At 42.9% G+C, this 19815-nt stretch overlaps 1 protein-coding gene across 2 annotated transcripts; it reads right to left on the reverse strand.

Annotated features, from left to right (window-relative positions):
* Positions 1 to 698: 698 nt before the first annotated feature.
* RAB9A (RAB9A, member RAS oncogene family) lies at positions 699 to 14656 on the reverse strand. 2 transcript variants are annotated; one of them, XM_042459389.1, is made up of 3 exons: positions 14535 to 14656; positions 7744 to 7779; positions 699 to 1884 (listed from the first exon to the last, which is right to left on the reverse strand). In XM_042459389.1, the coding sequence occupies exon 3, from the start codon at positions 1848 to 1850 to the stop codon at positions 1245 to 1247; it is 606 nt and encodes a 201-aa protein (XP_042315323.1). In that variant the 5' UTR covers positions 1851 to 1884; positions 7744 to 7779; positions 14535 to 14656; the 3' UTR covers positions 699 to 1244. The 2 variants fall into 2 exon arrangements, with proteins under 2 accessions (XP_042315323.1, XP_042315324.1); XM_042459390.1 differs by lacking the exon at positions 14535 to 14656 and adding an exon at positions 14455 to 14512.
* Between the last annotated feature and the right edge of the window lie 5159 nt (positions 14657 to 19815).

Raw genomic sequence — 19815 nt, forward strand, 5'->3', positions numbered from 1 at the left:
TGACTTGTAGCAAGTTATCTTGCTTTTCAGTCCTACAACCCAAATAGCTATCAGCCAAGAATGACAACTGAGAGAACTAAAAATAATAGTGTCAAAGAGCTAACCTCAATGACAAACTGCTCAAGGCCCAACTTTCAAAAACTATAACCTTCTGAAAATATGTTTACATTAACTATTGTCTTCTTCATTATTGAACATCTACATCAGGGGTTCCCAACCTGGGGGTCGCGTCCCTTTTGGGGGTCACTCGACCCTTTCTTGGGGGTTGCCAGATTGGGCTCCCCCCTGCCTCCCCCTCCTCCCTTTTCCCCTGCAGGTGCCAGCACTAGTGCTGGCACCTCTTCCCTTCTACTCGCGGCGCCCACGAGAAGGGGAAAGGGACGGGGCCACCTCCTCCTCCTCCGCTTCTCCCCACGGGTGCCAGGCACCCGCAGGTAGAAGGGGACAAGGACGGGACTGCAAGCCCCAACAGCCTTTGCAGCCGAAAGTTCCACCCCTTTTTCGCTGGTGGCCTCCCAACCAATGAGGGAGGTCGCGGGTGGGACTTTCGCCTGCAAGGGGGTTACGGACCAACAATGGTTGGGAACTGCAAATCTACATATAATTCAAAATGCCAGTATTTCTCTAACAGTGACAGCCATACATTTCCTGTCAGCAAAGTATGACATCAGATAGACACACACAACAAACAACACACACAGGGTCTATGTATGCATATTTATTTCCTACCTTAAAATCTACAGGCAGTTCAGTGATACTAGGCAAACAGCAAAAGCCCTTAAGGTGTTTATATTAGCTTAATTTAAACAAAAAAAATCACATTGAAGATGGACATTGGAACAATACCCTAATACCATTATTGCTTTATAAAAAATGTTTTAGTGAAGCAAAACATGGACTAGTGATCTCATAAAAATATATATGTACATATAAAAATTCTTCTGCATCAATTTCAGAACAAGTCCCCCAAGTAGTGCTTCTAGAACATTCAAGTTTTAGTATATAATTTATTAATTTTTAAATGACATGTTTAAATTAAATGAACTCTTGAACTGGTACCTTCCCAGATATAAGACACCACTAATTTAGCAATAGGTCACTTACTGAAGAGAAACTCTCCTCTGGCTGACACATAAAGCAGTAAGATATTACAATATAATATATTAGAGTGGCACCCACTGAATCATATTTATTATTCCAAGTTAAGTTAGGATGATATATGACCAAGAAATAAAACTAATTAGTCAACAGCATGATGAAGCAGGCTTGGGCTTCCGGTGAAGGTTAATTGTATCAGTTTGAATCAAGTGATCTGACCTATCGTCAGTGGCAAGCACTCTTCGAACAGCTTCTTCAAAAGCTGCTGCAACATTAATGGCATCTTTTGCACTGGTTTCAAAGTAAGGATGGTTGCCATTGTTTTTGCACCACAGCTGGGCTTCTTCTGTAGACACTTGCCGTTCGCTTATATCTATTTTGTTACCCAATATAACAAAAGGAAATGTTTCAGGATCTTTCACATCTGCATAGTAAATGAATTCCTTCTTCCAGTTACCCAGGTTTTGGAAACTTTGAGAGTCATCCACACTGAAAGTGAGAAGACAACAGTCAGAACCTCTGTAGAAAGGAGTCCGTAAGCTCCTAAAACGTTCTTGACCTGCCGTGTCCCATATCTGCATTGTAACAAAGTGTCCATCCACTTCCAAATCTTTATTTAAGAACTCTACACCTATTGTGTGGAATAGCTGAGTGTCGAACTTGTTAGTGACGTATCTGTTCATGATTGAACTCTTCCCAACTCCTCCATCTCCTAGAAGAATTACTTTCAGGAGTGATGATTTTGCTGCCATTGTTTCAAGACTGGATCCTTTCTAATGGCCAGTTCTGAAAGACAAACAAGACACTGTTCACATATATATTTCTATATGCTATATAAACATCTTTCACTAATATCACAATATGGCTATAAATACAACAGCTAAAAGAATCAACACTTACTCATAAAGTAAGTGTAAGCCTGTTTAACCTAAGCCACCTGAGAGCCCGCACTAAGACTCTATCTAGTCCGTGAGCTGCTTTTTGCTGACGATTCTGCCCTCATTGCCCATATGGAAGCATCGGGAGGCATGGAGATGCACTATCCATGATGCTGCAGCTTTTTTCGAAAGCTCACGCCAAACAAGTCTCGAAGAGAAACGATAACGCAGAAAGAACCACAACCCGGAAACATCACCCAAAGAGACTTTCCGCTGTGCTTTCTGCAACCTGACCTGTTTGTCCCGGATTGGCCTTTTTAGTCACCAACGCGCTTGTACAAAGCGCGGGATGAGTCCTTCCTGAATCTTCATTCGCGAAGCAAAGCCAGAGAGAGAGATAAACATCTTTCACTAATATCACAATATGGCTATAAATACAACAGCGAAAAGAACCAACACTTACTCATAAAAAATGGAAGATGGATTTTAATGCAATCAGAAGTATTAAAAGTTAAAGAGAAATCCTCATAACATTCAAACTGATAGTACACTGAAACAGCAGGCCTGATGGCCTAAGATCATGATTTTCATTCATCTGGATAAAGCTTGAGATGTATCTGAAAACCAGTTTTGCCAAAAAGCCTCGAAGATATCCCCTGGAATGTTTTACCAAAATCCCCGGAATTCCCCAATATTTACTGGAATATTCAGTCAAAATCCCCGGAAAGAAATTAATTAAATTTCCTGGATTCCAGGGAATTCCCCGGAAATTGGCAATGCTGCTGAAAATCATTATTACCATTAGTGTGACTCCACTATCCTTTTAAATTGCGGTCATCTTGAATTATGTCAGACAGCAGCAGGATTTCTAAGACTGCTCAGTCCCTAACACTGAAAGGGAATTTGGGGGGAGAGTAAATGGCATGGGAAGGCAAATAGCATGGAAAGCAAGGGCCTTCCTACTCTCTTTCCAAAATGAACTGGTAGTGTCATTGAATTGGTCCAAGTCAAGTTTGAAGAGGAATATATAACAGAATACAGTTGCACCCATGTGCTGGCTTCCAGTGAAGGTTAACTGAGGGGTGAAACAGACTGCCCCAAAGGGGATGATTGGGGCCACCGTAGCAACCACATGCCACAGCCCCAATCTGCCCCAGAGCTGACTCAGTAAGAGCAGAAAAGATCCACCTTAAGCGGCTCTGCTGCAACCCCAAGGCAGCTCTAAGCTGCTCTGGGGGCATGCATCATCAAAACGTCATAACCCCAGAGCGTCTTGAAGCCACCCCCATGTGATTGGTTGAGTAGCTTCTAGGCATCTTGGGGGCATGCGGTGTCAAAACGCCACACCACGTCCCCCCACAGCTGCCCAGAAGCTGGTTTTTTGTTCCGGCTCTGGGTCAGTTTGAATCAAGCAGTATCACTTGTCACCAATAGCAAGAACTATTTCTACAGCTTCTCCAAAAGCTGTTATATTAGTAGCATCTTTTGCACTAGTTTCTGAAGAAACTTACCATGTCAACCCCATTATAGGTGAGCCTTAGGGACACCATAAGTCCAAAATGACTTCAAGGCACACAACATATTGCTCAAATTATTTATGCTTTCAATCTGGAAATGTTTTAATTTGTTTGTACAGTGCACCCACGTCATATGCGGGTGCACTATATGTGACTTCCAGAATACGCTGTAAAGGCTTCTCCCGTGCCCCAGATAAACAATGTGGCGCGTGCCCTGTGCGCGTTGCAGGAACGAGCCTCATTGTTTCTAATGGGGCTTGAGTTTATGCGGTATTTCCCTTACACGGCAGGGTCCAGAACAGATCCCCCGCATAAGGGAAGGGCCAACTGTATTGTCTACTGCCCTAAAGATGGGATAGAAGTGTTTCAATCAATGAATAAATATAAATAAAGTAAAATAAATTAATTCACAGAGTGAATGTTCCTATATTACAGAGGTATTTATTCCCTTGTAACATTATCCCTTCATGTTGGCTGATGTATGCCTTCATTTCCAACTTATGGCGACTCTAAGGTGACCCTACCATGATGTTTTCTTGGCAAGAATTTGTTTGGAGTGGTTTTGCCTTTGCCTCTCTCTGAGGTGATTTGCCCAAGATCACCCAATGGGTTTCCATGCCCCAGTGGAGATTCAAACCCTGGTCTCCAGAGTCGAAACTCAGTGCTCAAACCACTACACCACACTGGTTTTCTTCCCTTCATACTAGCTGCCTTATACCAAAAAAGGTCCATCTAGCCTATTATAGTGGGCCCTTGGTATCCACTGGAATTTGGTTCCATACCTCCCATGGATACAAAATTCCATGGATCCTCTAGTCCCATTATATTCAATGGTGTAGTAAAATGGTGTCCTTTATGTAAAATGGCAAAGGCAAGGTTTGCTTTTTCAATTTTTAACAAAAATATTTTCAATCCATGGATGGTTGAATCCATGGATACAGAGCGCTGACTATACTGTCAATAATGACCAGAAGTGCTCTCCAAGTTTTCTGCCAGATTCTCTTCTTCCTTTGCATGGCAATAACAGGGATGGAGCCCATTCAAGCAAAACATGTACTCTATCTGATTTTCAGTCCTTCCCAAATAACATACTGCATATCTGAGAAACCAGTGCAATAGACTTGACACCAGATGTCCTTGTTATGCAGTGCAATGCAACTGGAATAACACAACCAATTGCCAGCACCAAGCATTTCTCTTTAATTATTTCCTTCAGTACAGTCCGTCCTCGCCTTACGCAGGGGATCCGTTTGGGATCCCTCCGCGTAAGGCGAATTCCGCCTATGCTTGAGCCCCATTGGAAACAATGGGGCTCGTGTGCGGCGGCGCGTGCACGCACCCATTCAATTGAATGGGACGCGCTGCCCCTTCCGCCCCACGGCTTGAGCGCGTATGCTCAAGGCCGCGTATGGCGCGGGCGCGCTGTACCTTCTAAGACTCACTGGCACAAGAAGTAGATACCTATTCAGCTGCTCCTTTGTTAACAAATAGTCTGTGATGGAATACTGCTATCCTAGATAGATCTGTTTTACTGGCTGATTTTATTATTTTGTAACTTTTTTCTAAGCCAGATTGAAGCAAACAATAAGGTAGGGTACAGATAAGTCAAATAAATAAAAATGTCCCCTTTGAAGACTGATTACATCCCAAAAGGAAGGAAAACTTGAAAAAAGCACTATTGTGGGAAATGCCATCATTCAGTGTTCTGTTTTCCTCTGAAGTCATTCCCCATGACAACTTTCCATCTTTTGCACACAAATACACACACCCACACACCTTTGCAGGGGCACTAGCCAAATGTTCTCTCAAATACTCCACTCTCAAGTCACTGTTGTAAAACAGCAGCTTTACTCAGTAAACTAATGTTCACAAAGTCATTTTAGCATTCAAAACTTTAGCTTTCAAAAAATGAAAACAAAAAATTATATACCACAGAGGACAGGATCAAAATTCAAAATGACCTGAATAGACTAGAAAGTTGGGCCACAGCTAACAAAATGAACTTCAACGGGGAGAAATGTAAGGTACTGCATCTAGGGCAGAAAAATAAAATGCACAGATATAGGATGGGGAACACCTGATTGAATGAGACTACATGTGAAAGGGATCTGGGAGTCCAAGTAGACCACAAGTTGAACATGAGTCAGCAGTGCGATGCGGCAGCTAACAAGGCCAATGCAATTTTAGGCTGCATCAATAGAAGTATAGTGTCTAGATCAAGGGAAGTAATAGTGCCACTGTATTCTGCTCTGGTCAGGCCCCACCTGGAATATTGTGTCCAGTTCTGGGCACCACAATTCAAAAAGGACATTGAGAAACTGGAGCATGTCCAAAGAGTGACTAAAATGGTGAAGGGTCTGGAAACCATGCCCTATGAGGAACGACTCAGGGAGCTGGGGATATTTAGCCTGGAGAAATGAAGGTTAAGAGGTGATATGATAGCCCTATTTAAATACTTGAAGGGATGTCATACTGAGGAGGGAGCTGACTGATAGGGTCAAAATAATAAACGGATAGATAAATCCTGCCATTTTCTACGTTGTTGATGCCAACACATTTTGTTTCGGTTGTTGAAGAATACCTTACTGGAGGTGGATGGATGGGAGTTTCAACCTAATTAACCACATTTCTAATTGTAGGTTTCTACTGATCTAATGGTGATGATAACTTTGTTGTTTCTGTATAGGCTGAGTCTCTCTTATTGTAAATGCTTTTGACCAGAAGTGTTTTGGATTTTGGAGTTTTTCAGATTTTGGACACACGTAATGAAAGATCTTGGAGATGGGACCCATGTGAAAACATGGTATTCATTTCTCTGCTGTATACATGTCATACACACAGCCTGAAGATAATTTTGTACACATTTTTAAAAATAATGTTGTGCATGAAATAGAGTCTGTGTACACTGAACTGTCAGAAAGCAAAGGTGTCACTATCTCAGCAACCAATATGAATAATTTTGGATTATGGAATATTTCAGATTTCAGAATTCCAGATAAGGGAGACTCAACCTGTACTTCCTTCAGACTTTATCATTCTTAGTAAGAGCCAGCATGGTGTAGTGGTTTGAGTGTTAGATTGAAACTGGAATACAAGATGCAATTTCCAGCTCGGCCATGAAACCCTCTGGGTGACCCTGGGCAAGTCATATGCTCTCAGCATCAGAGTTAGACAATGACAAACCTCTGAGCAAATCTTGCCAAGAAAACCCCATAATAAGTTCGCCTTAGGGTTGCCACAAGTCAGGAACAGCTTGAAGGCACAGAACAAGAGACCACAGAGCTATTCTTCTTCACTAAATGAAGATGTATGCTAAGGTATCTTTGCTCATTAGAAGGTATTCAATTTTCCACACTAGCTCAGTAGAATATTAAACACAGAATGAATAAAAAGCAAAGGTGCCACTTCTGCTTATGTAACCCTGAGCAAGCAGAAACATGAGAACTGCTACAGAACCTACCCATTACAGAAGTTAATGAACTCTTAAGCAAGCCTTTGTGGAACAGTGCTAGCAGCTGTTTGTTTGCCATTCATGGTACTTTGTATCAGAACCCTAGGCCCAGGTCCAGGGACTTATTTTAAAGGCATACAACAGCTTCAACATGCCAATGAGTTTTAATTTTTCTTTCTTTAACATTTGGTCTTTGATTTAAATCCACTATGATATTGGTGCACACCGAAAAACCAGCTCCAGGGCACATTCTAACCACAAGGAGCAGGTTTTGAGGATATTCAGTGGGGTATGGGAAATTTCAGTATGCCAGAAGGACATCCAGCAATCCGTACAGCCCTTTCAGTGATAGGTTCCCATGCCTTAAAACAAAGTGCTTTACAAAGTTTCCCTCACTTTCAAAGATCTGCTACATGAGAAACTATCAATAGCTCTGAATTTAAGATAAGAATTATGAATGTATTATAATTATGAATGCGGCACAGTTAGCACATTTGTACAATATAGGAAGCGCTTGTACAATATAGGATATGCTATTATTGTAGTCTTTTCCCCTAGCTGATCCAAATTTTCTCCAGAAAAGAAAGGCATGATATAAAATAAATATTCAACTTTCCCCCCATTGTTTTTAAATGTGGATCATCTATTATTTCATCGCTCCTTTATAAAAAGAGAGAGAGATTCTATTAAAATTATTAAGATGTAATGATTCAGAGCTACCACTGCTGTATTTTCTGGTATCATCTCAATTCTTCCCTTACTCACATTAAAAAATGAAGTATTTTATCATAATAGTTACCTTTATTGTTCACTTTAAATCATTATAATGAAATACCTGCAAAGAAAAAGAAAAAAAGACAATGTATTACTACAGGCCACACTATAACCACACATTTAAAAAGAGAACAGATATGTTTAGCATTTTATCATGATACACTGTATGTTTAAGATTTCACATTACAATAGACATTCAGAAGCCAATTATTCTTACCAAGCAGATGAAACACAAAGTATTATTACACAACTGTTTAGCCAAGGACAATTCCATTCTGATGAAGTGAAACTGCTGGCTATTACTTTTCAGGCTGCTAGGATTCTTTTTAATGAAGAATCTTGAAACCCTAGGTATGTATTCACTGAACGCATACTAGACAAGTAAGCTTACAAAGCTAGAGTCTTTTTCTTATAAATACTAAGTTCCCAAAAGCCTGTTGGAATAAAAATGTCTTCACCAGCAAGCAGAAGGGCAAGGAGAGTCTAACCTCCAGAAGAACAGTGTGGGGTCAGCCAGCAAAAAGGACTTCTTTTGCCTGTGAAGACTGAGAAGAGGTCGGCTCCTAACATCTCAAAATGAAAGCAAGCTCTTATGGGAGAATACAGTCTTTCAGAGTTAAGATGTGTTGTGCTGCAACTCCCATCAATCAAATGGAAAAGTGTACATAGTGTGTGTTTATATACACATGCATGCATATGTATCTGTGTGTGCAATCCCACTATCAACAAGGAATGATAATATTATTATGCTATTTATCTGAACATACATATGTTTATAAATGGTTTGAACTGAAAATGCATATGAACATGGATCAAATTTGATGCTAAAGATGTTTACAATTTACAAATCTAGTAACTGAACACTTCCCCAGTTATGTACTGAAGTTCTTTTTTGTATTAGCACTTTTTGACCCATTGGAAATTACTACAGTATCCAAACAGAGGCTGGCAATGGCAAATGCCCTCTGAAGAAACCTGCCAAGAAACCCATATGACAGTATCATCTTAGGGTCGTCATAAGTTGCAAATGACTTGAAGGCACATAGTATCTAAAGATGTTGTGGAAAAATGAGCTAAACTGTACTTTTAAAAAATGTTTAAAACTTTAATATTTTCTAAATATTCTGGGAGCTGAATAGGGTCTGTTTAGGAAAAGAAGGAATTTGATGGATGGTACTGATTCTGTACTTTGTGTCTCCCAGTTTACAGTGCATCTGCAGCCCATTTCTTAGAATCTCTAAGAATAAACCCATTTAGAGTCAGCCACACACATTCAGGTTAACTATATAACTAACACGTACTGTTTTCAACAGATTATTTCAACTATTTTTGAATTACAGCTTGTAACAATGTATTCTGAATCATCAATTAAATTATCTGTAAGATAAAAATCTATGACATAAGATAGCTAACCCTGACTGCCCAACTTAATAGCACATAATGCAATGGGAACTGCAGAGACCCACAGAAATAATCAAAAGAGTGGCAATTGCATTCCTGCAAGTAGGCTCCTTAATTCCTATTGAAATCAAAGCCTGTGTGTTCTTATATGTTAGCAAAATATTCAATAAAATGGTCCAGAATTACATGTGTTATCAAGAACATGCAATATAATGAATGCACAAACGTCTGAAACAAATCTATTAATTTTGGCATGGATACAACTGGCAAACACAAAACATTTATTACATGTTTTTTGCAGACTACTCAACGCTCCAGTCTTAAGGACTGGAGCGCAGCTTTGGTGCAGCTTCTGGACTCTTTAAGATGTGTCATTTAAATAGCATACCTCCAAAGTGACCCAAAGCAGCTTTATTTTGGCCTGTCTGTTTGGGCCCTGAGTCTCAGTAGATTTAGGGGTGAAACAGATGGGCAAAATGAAGAAGCTTCCAGCCACTTTGAAGGTGGGGCATTTATATGACACACTCCTCCACAGTGGGTGGAAACTGAAACCAAACCATGCTATGGGGCTAAAAACCAGAGCAAAAAGGAGCTGAGATACTCCAGGAAAATGCACATCCTCGCACTTGCATATAAACATCCCACAACTCCAATGGATTTAATTACAATATACACAAGCCAGACAGTCCAGGGGGGGGGGGATGGGGTCAAGGGGACAGGTAATGGGAATGGGGCCTCTATGATTGCACTCTGCCAATGTATCATTCGCACAATGATGTACCAATGCCCTGTAGCAACAGAGCATTGCACATGTGACTCTGTGGCCGATCAAAGGGGTGGCCATGTAATAGGATGGCATCTGTGCAGATATGGGAGGTACATGGGAGGTTACAGGCAGTGTGTTTGTGCACATGCATGGTGGGAAGGCAACAAAAAAAATTACCCAGCGACGCGACTTGATATTGCGCCTTGTTCTGGCCACGTGTATTCAGCCCATCTTGGGAGTGGGCTATGCCGACAGCGGTGTTTCGACCCGCTTTTGGAAAAACCAGGATCAAGCCACTTTTCCCCACCTGTCTGCTCTGGCCCTAAATCTACAAAAGCTTATCCTAAAAACTTCTGTCACTCAGTTAATCTCAAAGATAATATCCCTTTGTGTACTGATCCAGATTAACAAAGCTATGTCTTTAAATTCTATCAATACATTTTCAAGATATTATATAAATAGTCAACCCCAAGAAGACAAGCCCAGATCACTCATGGTCACATATGGAATGATGCAATTAGTTGAAACAGATATTAACTCTGGAGGCTATATTATATACAGTGGGCCATCAGTATATACTGGAGTTTGATTCCATGCCAAAATCTGTGGATGCTCAAGTCCCATTATATGCAATGGCAGAGTAAAATGGTCTCTTATATGAAATGGCCAAATCAAGGTTTGCTTTTTGGAATTCATGTTTGTTAATACTTTTGAACCATGGCTGGTTGAATGTGTGGGTGCAGAATCCATAAATACAGAGGGCCAATGGTTTAAATTAATTAATGGTTCAAATTAACACCATTACAAAACATTAATACAATGCATAGTATGAATGTTTTGCAATGGTGTTAACTAATTTGTAAACTTTGTTTAATTCATACATTGTATTTCATATTCATTTTTTCAATAACAGAAAAAAGATATAATGCACTGACTTTTCTTGTTGTTGTTGTTGTTGTTGTTGTTGTTGTTGTTGTTGTATGCCTTCAAGTTGTTTCCAATTTATGGTCACCCTAAGGTGACCCTATCATGGGGCTTTCTTAGCAAGATTTTTCAATAACAGAAGAAAGATATAATGGTCCGACTATAAAGTCCCAGAACTTTCAAATAAAGACACTTCTGCAATATTTCCACATTTAAAAAGAAAGATCACCTGAATACAAAAGCTTTACAGTACAGTAGTACTGTACCAAGGAAGTCAGCCATCAAACCCCTATTGCCTCTCCCAAATCACAGGGCTGCATTCACCATCACCCTTTCCTTCTTCTCTGAAACTGAGAAAATACTGACTCTAAACCATCTTGCCCACTATTACTAGCACTGAAAGCCACTCTCCTGGGGTCAGGTAGGATTATTTTCTAGTGCTGACTGCAGACTGAAGCAGACGTCTTCTTCATGCAAAGGATGTTTTACCCACTCAGCCTCAAACTGGCTAATTAAGCTATATGGTTAATTTCTACCAGGAATGGAGAGAAACTCAGAGGCAAGTATTACAAGAACTACTGGTTAGAGGGAACAAGAAAGTTTAGGTCTTGTTGTACCTATCATGGCCAGATGAGAACTATGCAAAAATATTATTTGGAAAACAGTTCACTCAAGGGCACAGAAGACACATTTAGAGAAATTAAAAACAGGAGGTTTTTTTCCTTTAAGAATTGTTAAAATTAAACAGAACCTGATGCAGAAATCCTTAATGTAAAATGCATTCCTTAGACCTATGCCAAAGGGCCCAAGGATCCATTTCTTTTTACCTAGAATGGCTGTGGGGAACATAAACGGCTTTTCTAAACTGTTTTAGATTTTTCTTGTCTTTGTTTAATAAACTTTCAATGTGTTTCCTTTCAATAATGTTATACCCTGTTTTAGGGGTGACAGAAATGTAAAACAGTATGAGGAATTACAAAATGGAAGCACAGATTCTAGAAGCACTTTATTACAAATGGGCTCTGGAAGTGCTTTTGGGTTCTACACTGCAGTAGTCTCACCTTAATGTAAAAGAAAATAAATGAAGTCTGCAAACGGAGCTAAGTGGGTTTGTGCCAGACTGCTGGAACTCAGTTCAGCTTCTGATTACAGTACATCCAGGAGAGCCTCCAGACAAACAACTGGTGAGATTACACTGGGAGGCACAAGAGATCCCACTATATTAGCACATTCTGACTACATCATATGTGCTGCTGGGGCAGGAACAATGAACTTTCTTGATAAAAACTCTGAAACAATTAAAATTTTAAATCCATACATACCACCACCAAAGTGTCAAGTGCCCAACAACCATGCAACCACATTTTCCAGTCCTCAACATATGTCATGACTGAATCATGCTATGGCAATGAAGTGCCACTTTAGCTGTAGCTTTGATAAACTCCTGACAGCCCCTGCCTTCAACATGATTTATACTCATTCTGCACCTTTCTGTGCAGCAATAGATCCTTATGATTTCACATGAGTGGATACAGGATTGCAGCATCAGTATCATTTTACAGGTATGATTTTGTTTTCCTCAATCCACCTTAATTTTTTTCAGAGATTTTAGAAGCTGGTGTTTTCTGGTTACTGTATGAAAGCAACCTGCAATCATATGTGGCAACAGAGTAAGTCTACCCGAAAAGTGGTAGAATCTCCTTCATCAAATATTGTGAAATGAAAAAGTTGAAATACTTCCTCAGTGTTCATAAGACCTGTCACAGATGTATAGTGCTGACAGGATGGGGATGGCCATGCTGTCAGAACTAGACATCTGTGGCAAGGAAACCACAAATGTTCAGTGGCTGCTGTGCTCAAGAATTTCACTTCAGCAAAACCCACTGCCATCCTTTACATGCTGGAAAGTTTCTCTTTCAGATAACTGGTGAAGCAGACAAGACTTAGTTTTATTCAAAGCTGTGAATAAATCATTTGAAACACTTTTAATCTGTTGTAGGAAAAGCTTATCGTTTCCTGTTCTACCTTGTGACAAGAATGCTAAAAAGTCCCCAAAGAAAAACCAGTCAAACTATTAAAGGTACTCAGGTTAGGCCCAGTACATTATGTCATGCATTTTTAATGAAACATTCTTTGTCTTTGTGCACTTTTGGTGGCTGGGAAAACCCTGATTCCGCCTTGCTTGTCTTCACCGGAATAATAACCAAAATAAACTCAGGAAAAGGAGTAAAGCAAACAGGTGTAATCCAATATTCTTTCTTTTTGAGTGGAGTGGCTGTTTTTCTATATGGAGGATGCTGGAAGGGATTGAAGACAAGGGAGAAATACATAAGAAATGGAGCTGTCCCCTGACAGTCTGGTGATTTTAATCAGTTCTGAGAAACTGGCCTGGAGATAAATGGGTCACGTGCCGCCAGCTGAAAAGTATAGAGGAGACGCTGTTTCCCTCAACCGCACAGCTCCTCGGCCTGCCTCAGCATCACGGGATCTTTCATCACGAGAGGAAACAGCAGAAAAGGTAGATCAGCAACCCCAGCCCCTCTGCTCCAAGAGGCAAAGGGACTCCTTACAGGAGAAGGTCCAGAAGGTGTTTAGGAAAGCTGTCCTGTGCTCCCTACAGCCGTCCCAGGTAGAAACAGAAAAGGATGCACAGGCCCTCTGGGCTCTTTAAGGAACGAGTGTCACATCAAGAAGGGTGACAACCACACAGACACACACCACAAAGAAACTTCTCTTCATCTCATCTCTAATACACTTGAAGAGTTGGAAGGCGGCTGCAAGGGTCACCTAGTCCATTCCTGGTAGTAACAATAAAAAAACAAGGGGAAGGGGGTCATCTAGTTCCCAAACTTTGATCCTCTGGGCGTTGTGGACTTCAGTTCCCAGAAGCAGCAGCCACCTTGGCCAACACTCAGGAATGATGAGATCTGGAGTCCAAAACATATGGAAGGCCAAAGCTTGGGAACCGCTTTCCAGTCTTCCTTCTCCCATTCCTGGTAAAAAGGAAACAAAGCACTGGCTCTTTGGACTCTAAAGAATGAGATTTACACCAAGAACAGCGGTTCTCCACCTGTGGGCTGCGACCCTTTCAGAGGGGTCACCAAAGACTATCGGAAAACACATATAATGTTATGGTTGGGGGTCACCACAACATGAGGAACTGTACTAAAGGGTCGCGGCATTAGGAAGCTTGAGAACCACTGGTCAAGAAGGATGAGGACCACACAAAGAAACTCCTATTTGCCCCTAATGCATTTGAAGAGTTGGAAGGGGGCCCTAGAGTCATCTAGTCCATCCTCCTCCTCCATTCCTGGTAAAAAGGAAACGGTGCACCTCCCCTTTGGACTCCAAGCCTTAGACTCTAATAGACTCTTAAGGGATGAGATCTGCATCAAGAAGGGTGAGGGCCATACAGACAGACAGACAGACAGACACATACACACACCATGGAGAAACCCCTCTCCTCCTCCCCTCCAGGACACCCGAAGAGCCTTAAAGACTTGGAAGGGGGGACACCAAGGGTCATCATCATCATCATCATCATTATTAATTACAATTACATAATGCAATAAATCATAAAATACCCACAATCCCCAAAGATAAAACAACACTCAGATTATAAATTAGAAAAGGCATTTCAATTACAATTAAAATTAACTCTTTGTCTGGCTCTCTGCTATGGAATTCTGGGAGTTGGAGTTTAAGGAGTTAAAGCGGTGCCAAACCGAGTTAATATCTGCAGTGTGGATGCAGCCCAGGACTGGCTTCTGCTCCTCCTCTTCCTCCAAGGCAAAAGGCCCGCGAAGGGCCAGGCTCACCTCGCGGGCGAAGAAGGAGAGGAGCCCGCTGCCTGCAAAGGAGGCTCTGGGGGAAAACACAACATGGCGGAGGCTGCGCTGTTGGGGGCGGGGCCTGGCCCTCCCACGTGACGTCGGACCAGGGCAGGGCCACGCCCCCGATGCCCGCTTAACTTTAATGGCGGGGAGGCTGTTTCCATGGAGACGGGGCCTGCTCCTGTCAGGCTCACTCCGAGGCCTGTTTGGTTCCTGCTGGGGCGGGGGGGGGTGTTGTCTGTGGGAGTTGTTGCCTCCAAAACGCACAGTGCAGACATAATAAAGTTTCAGGCCGCTTGAACTGCCCTGGCTCAGTGCTAGGGAATTCTGGGAACCGTAGCTTTGATGGAGACATTTAGTCTGAGTTTGATATGGTAACCGAAAGGGTTTCCACTGCAGCTAGTCAGAATTCAAACCTTCATCTCCCAGAGACCTACTAGATTACTGCACTACACTCTTATAGCGCTGCTATTCCACTTTGACTACTCTGGCTGCCTCCTGTTGCACTCTGGGACTACAAAACCCAGAATGCAACTGGAGGCAGCCAGAGCAGTCAAAGTGGAATAATAATAGTCGTGTTATAAGAGTGTACAGTAGTGGTAATCTCTTATTCATCTGCAAGACCAGGGTTCAAACCCAGCTCAGCCATGGAAACCCGCACAGGGGGACCTTGGGCAAGTCACACTCTCTCAGCCTCACAGGATGGCTATGGCAAACACCTTCTGAAGAAACTGGTCAAGAAAACCCTATGAAAGGGTCTCCTCAGGGTCTCCATGAGTCAGAAATGACTTAAAGACACGCAACAACAACAGGCCAAAGTAGTAGCCCCATGGTACCACCACCTCTTCCATTGACCTCCTCTCATTTCGGCACCATACAGGATCCTTAGTAATGTATTTTGTACTAATGTTATTCATAAATCATAATTCCCACATATAGAATCATAGAATCGTAGAGTTGAAAAAGACTGCAAAGGCCATTCAGTCCAACCCCCTGCCATGCAGGAAATCTCAATCAAAGCATCCCTGACAGATGGCCATCCAGCCTCTGCTTAAAGACCTCCAAGGAAGGAGACTCCACTATACTCCGAGGGAGTGTGTTCCACTGTCGAACAGCCCTTACTGTCAGGAAATTCCTCCTAATGTTGAGGTGGGATCTCTTTTCCTGCAGCTTGCATCCATTGCTCAGGTTCCTAATCTCTGGAGCAGCAGAAAACAAGCTTGCTCCCTCCTCAATATGACATCCCTTCAAGTATTTAAACAGGGCTATCATATCACCCCTTAATCTTCTCTTCTCCAGGCTAAACATCCCCAGCTCCCTAAATTGTTCCTTGTAGGCCATGATTTCCAGACCCTTCACCATTTTAGTCACCATCCTTTGGACACGCTCCAGTTTCTCTACATCTTTCTTGAATTGTTTCTTCCGGGGAGCTGGTCACAGTATTCCAGGTGGGGCCTGACCAAAGCAGAATACAGTGGCACTATTACTTCCCTTGATCTAGACACTATGACGCGTTACAGACCACCAGATTGCGGCAGTCTGCTGCCACCGCCGGTTACTGCATCGAGGAACCGCAGCAGCCAAACGGCGCGGTTCCCGGATGCATCAAAGAAGGAGCGCGAAAATCGCGCTCCTTCTTGCTCCCCAGAAGAGATGCTGCGAGGTGCTAGTCGCGCACTCGCTGTGTCACTTCCGGGGTGCCACGTGCAGATGCAGAGCGTCCGTTACGTCAATATGGCGGCAGCCGTGTGGAACAGCCACCGCCATTTATTATGGACTCTGTCCGTAATAGGAGTAGGGGCGTCTGGAAGAGACGCCCCTTTTTCAAAATGGGACGTCCTAAGGACGTCCCTTATGGCGGTGTGTAACGCGCCAACACTTCTATTGATGCAGCCTAAAATTGCATTGGCCTTTTTAGCTGCCTCATCACACTGTTGACTCATGTTCAACTTGTGGTCTACTTGGACTCCTAGATCCCTTTCACACGTAGTCTCTTTAAGCCAGATGTCCCCCATCCTATATCTATGCATTTCATTTTTCTGCCCTAAGTGCAGTACCTTACATTTTTCTGTGTTGAATGTCATTTCGTTCGCATTGGCCTAGCTTTCCAGTTTATTCAGGTCATTTTGAATTTTGACCCTGTCCTCTGGAGTATTAGCTACTCCTCCTAATTTGGTGTCATCTGCAAATTTGATAAGTATGCTCCCAATTCCGTCATCCAAGTCATTGATAAAAATGTTGAATAGCACTGGGCCCAGGACAGTCTGAACCCCTTGCACCCTGTGATCATACCACGAACGGCAACCCCATGAATTTCATAGTTCTCCTAAACTGAGCATTCAGGCGCACTATTGTAAATCCATTCCTTTCCCTGAATGACTATACTTCTACGCATTGAAAAATACAGCCTTTTGAAAGTTAAGAGACTCTCAAAACCGCCCCCAAAGGACGGGCTGGAGGCACCCAGTTTTCCTACGGAGGGATGCCGCAGGAGCCAAACTGTGCAATGTCCTTCCAGATCAAAAAGAACCTGGAAAAACTGCAGGCACAACCCCATTACTTCCAATGGGACTTGAGCATATGAATTTTTTCACTAATGCAGGAGGGGGGACGGATTCCTGCGTAAGGGAAAGGTCCACTGTAATAATATAGTTGGGAACAGCTCTGGTAGATAATATTTGATTTACTCCAGAGTAGTAACACAAAGGACTGGTAATTCAGGAGGCAACAAATGAGGATCTTACTCCTTTGAGAGCTTTGAAAACCAAGGTTGTATTTTACAATAACATCCAAAATCGACAAAACAGCGATATCTTGTTTCGGCCAAGCAAGATTCACAAAGCACAGTTGGTCCTCCTTGTCCAGAAATTCAAGCATCCACAGCTTGAAAATATTCCAGAAAAGTATAAATACCCAAAAGCACATCTTGATTTTGCCATTTTATGTAAGGGATACCATTTTGCTCAGCTATTGTATTGAATGGGACTTGAGCATCCATAGATTTTGGTATCCACAGGAGGTCCTGGAACCAAATCCCATTTCATAACAAGGGCCTGGTTCTATTTTAAAGTTATGGTCTGGACGGAAGACTTGTTTATCTCTTTCCAAGATATGCCAATATATGCCCACTATCCCAAGGGACACTTGAAGGATGCTCATAGCCAATCCCAGTGTGGCCTACACAAGGCATGGATGATGCACCATGACTTCCATTATGATGCGCCTCTTGTTCTGTGGCAGTTAAAGGTTCAGCAGGGAGCTGGCAGTTAGCATCTGAGCAAGAAGGACCATGAGTGGGGCAGCCAATGGTTTAATATTTCATGTCTTTGCACTGGATCATTTTTTTCCAGGTTTCCTTCTAGGAAAGAAGAGAGGGTGGTTGTTTTTTGTGGGATTTTCCGCCTCGAGTGCCCAAATGCCTTCATGAGCTTGGCTACCTTCACTTCCAGGAGTGGAAGGTGGCATTTGATGTTTCACTTCAGGCAACAACATCTCTTGGGTCAGCCCTGAGAGGGCCAAGAGCATCTGACACATACAAGAATAGACCAAATCATAGAAAGGAAGATGAAAGTAAAATAGGAGCTTGTGGAAAACAGCGATTCCTTCGGGAAAAGGAGAAGTCCAAAGACAAAAACCAAATAGGATTCCAAATCTAGCACTGCTTCTGAGATTTTATTATGGGTTTTTATTAGTTAAGCTTGTTGGAAATATATATGTATATTTGGGCCTCATTCCCACTTACACAAAAATCAGTTTCCAATCCAAATCCATGAATCGATTTGGAATTGGATCGTGGTTCCCACTATATTTGCACTGGAGGACAGGCTGCCAGCTGAAGGACAGGCCGGCCGGTGCGGAGAAGAGGCCGGCCAGCGTGGAGGACAGGCCACCTGGCTGGAAGAAAGGCCAGCTGGCATGGAGGAGAGGCCGGCCAGCATGGGGGACAGGTGCCAGGCCAGAGGACAGACTGGCCAGCATGGAGGACAGGCTACCTGGCGTGGAGGACAGACCGGCTGGGCCAGAGCAGGAGGCAAGAGGAGGCTGGGAGGAAGGATGAGAAGCAGGCCAGGAAGACGGAGGCAGGCATGGCTGGGGTGGAAGGAGGTAGGCAGAGGCTGGGGGTGGAGAAGGCTCAGCCACACAGCGCCTCATTCCTTGGCCTCTCTGTCTCTGGCCTTCCTTCTCTGTCGCTTGGCCTTGCCTCTCCACCCCTGGCCTCTGCCTTCTCTACTGCCGATGGCATAGAGGAGGGCTCCAGCCAGCGCCAGGGTGGCAGGGGATGATGGGACAGGCAGTACAGGCTGCCTCCAAGGCCTCCAGAAGGACCCTAGGAGGTACACAATCTGGAGAAGGCCTGGCCGGGTGGCAGAGAGGCAAAACCAGAGGCGGAGAAGGTAGGCTGGGGACAGAGAGACCAGGTAAGCTGGGGGGCCAGGTGGATTTGAATCCGCCTGGTTCTCACTTGGGCTTAATCGATTTATTCCAAAATCAATCAGTTCAGCCCAAAAGACCCACAAAAAACAGTGTCTTTTTGATGCAGGTTAAATGGGTCAAAAGCATGCGCCCCCTTTCCAAATCGCTTCAGTGATTTGGATTAAGTGGGAACCATGCTTGTTTAAACCGGATCGTGATTCAGTACAATCCCGTTTAAACCATAGTTGTAATGAGACCTTGGTATACTACAAGTTGGAGAATGCAACAATTGTGCAGTGTTTCGTCCCTACTCTTCAAAAAAGCTGCTGCTCCAGATGCCTCTCAGGGGCTGCATCTGCACGGCACAATTAACACAGTTTGACATCTCTTTAACTGCCATGGCTCACTGCTATGGAACTCTGGGATCTGAAGTTTGCTGTGGCATCTGGTATTTGTAGTCTGGTGCTGCAACAAACTAGAAACCCCAGAATCCTATAGCACTGCACCATAGCACTTAAACTGCATTAATTCTGCAGTGTAGATGAAGCCTGGGACATAGTATGATGGTATCAGGTGGAAAGAGATTGAACTGCAAAGAGGCCTCATCATGCTTATTTAGATTGGAGAGAAAGTGAATAAAGAAAAAGGAAAGAACGAGAAGAAGACTGAAAAGGGAAGGAAGGATGGAAGAGAAGGGTCAGAAATAACAATAAGCTAACTGGAATAAAGGGAGTAAATAATAAAATCAGAATGGGTAAGA

The sequence above is a fragment of the Sceloporus undulatus genome, chromosome 3 (genome assembly GCF_019175285.1).
Source record: "Sceloporus undulatus isolate JIND9_A2432 ecotype Alabama chromosome 3, SceUnd_v1.1, whole genome shotgun sequence".
NCBI lineage: Eukaryota > Metazoa > Chordata > Lepidosauria > Squamata > Phrynosomatidae > Sceloporus > Sceloporus undulatus.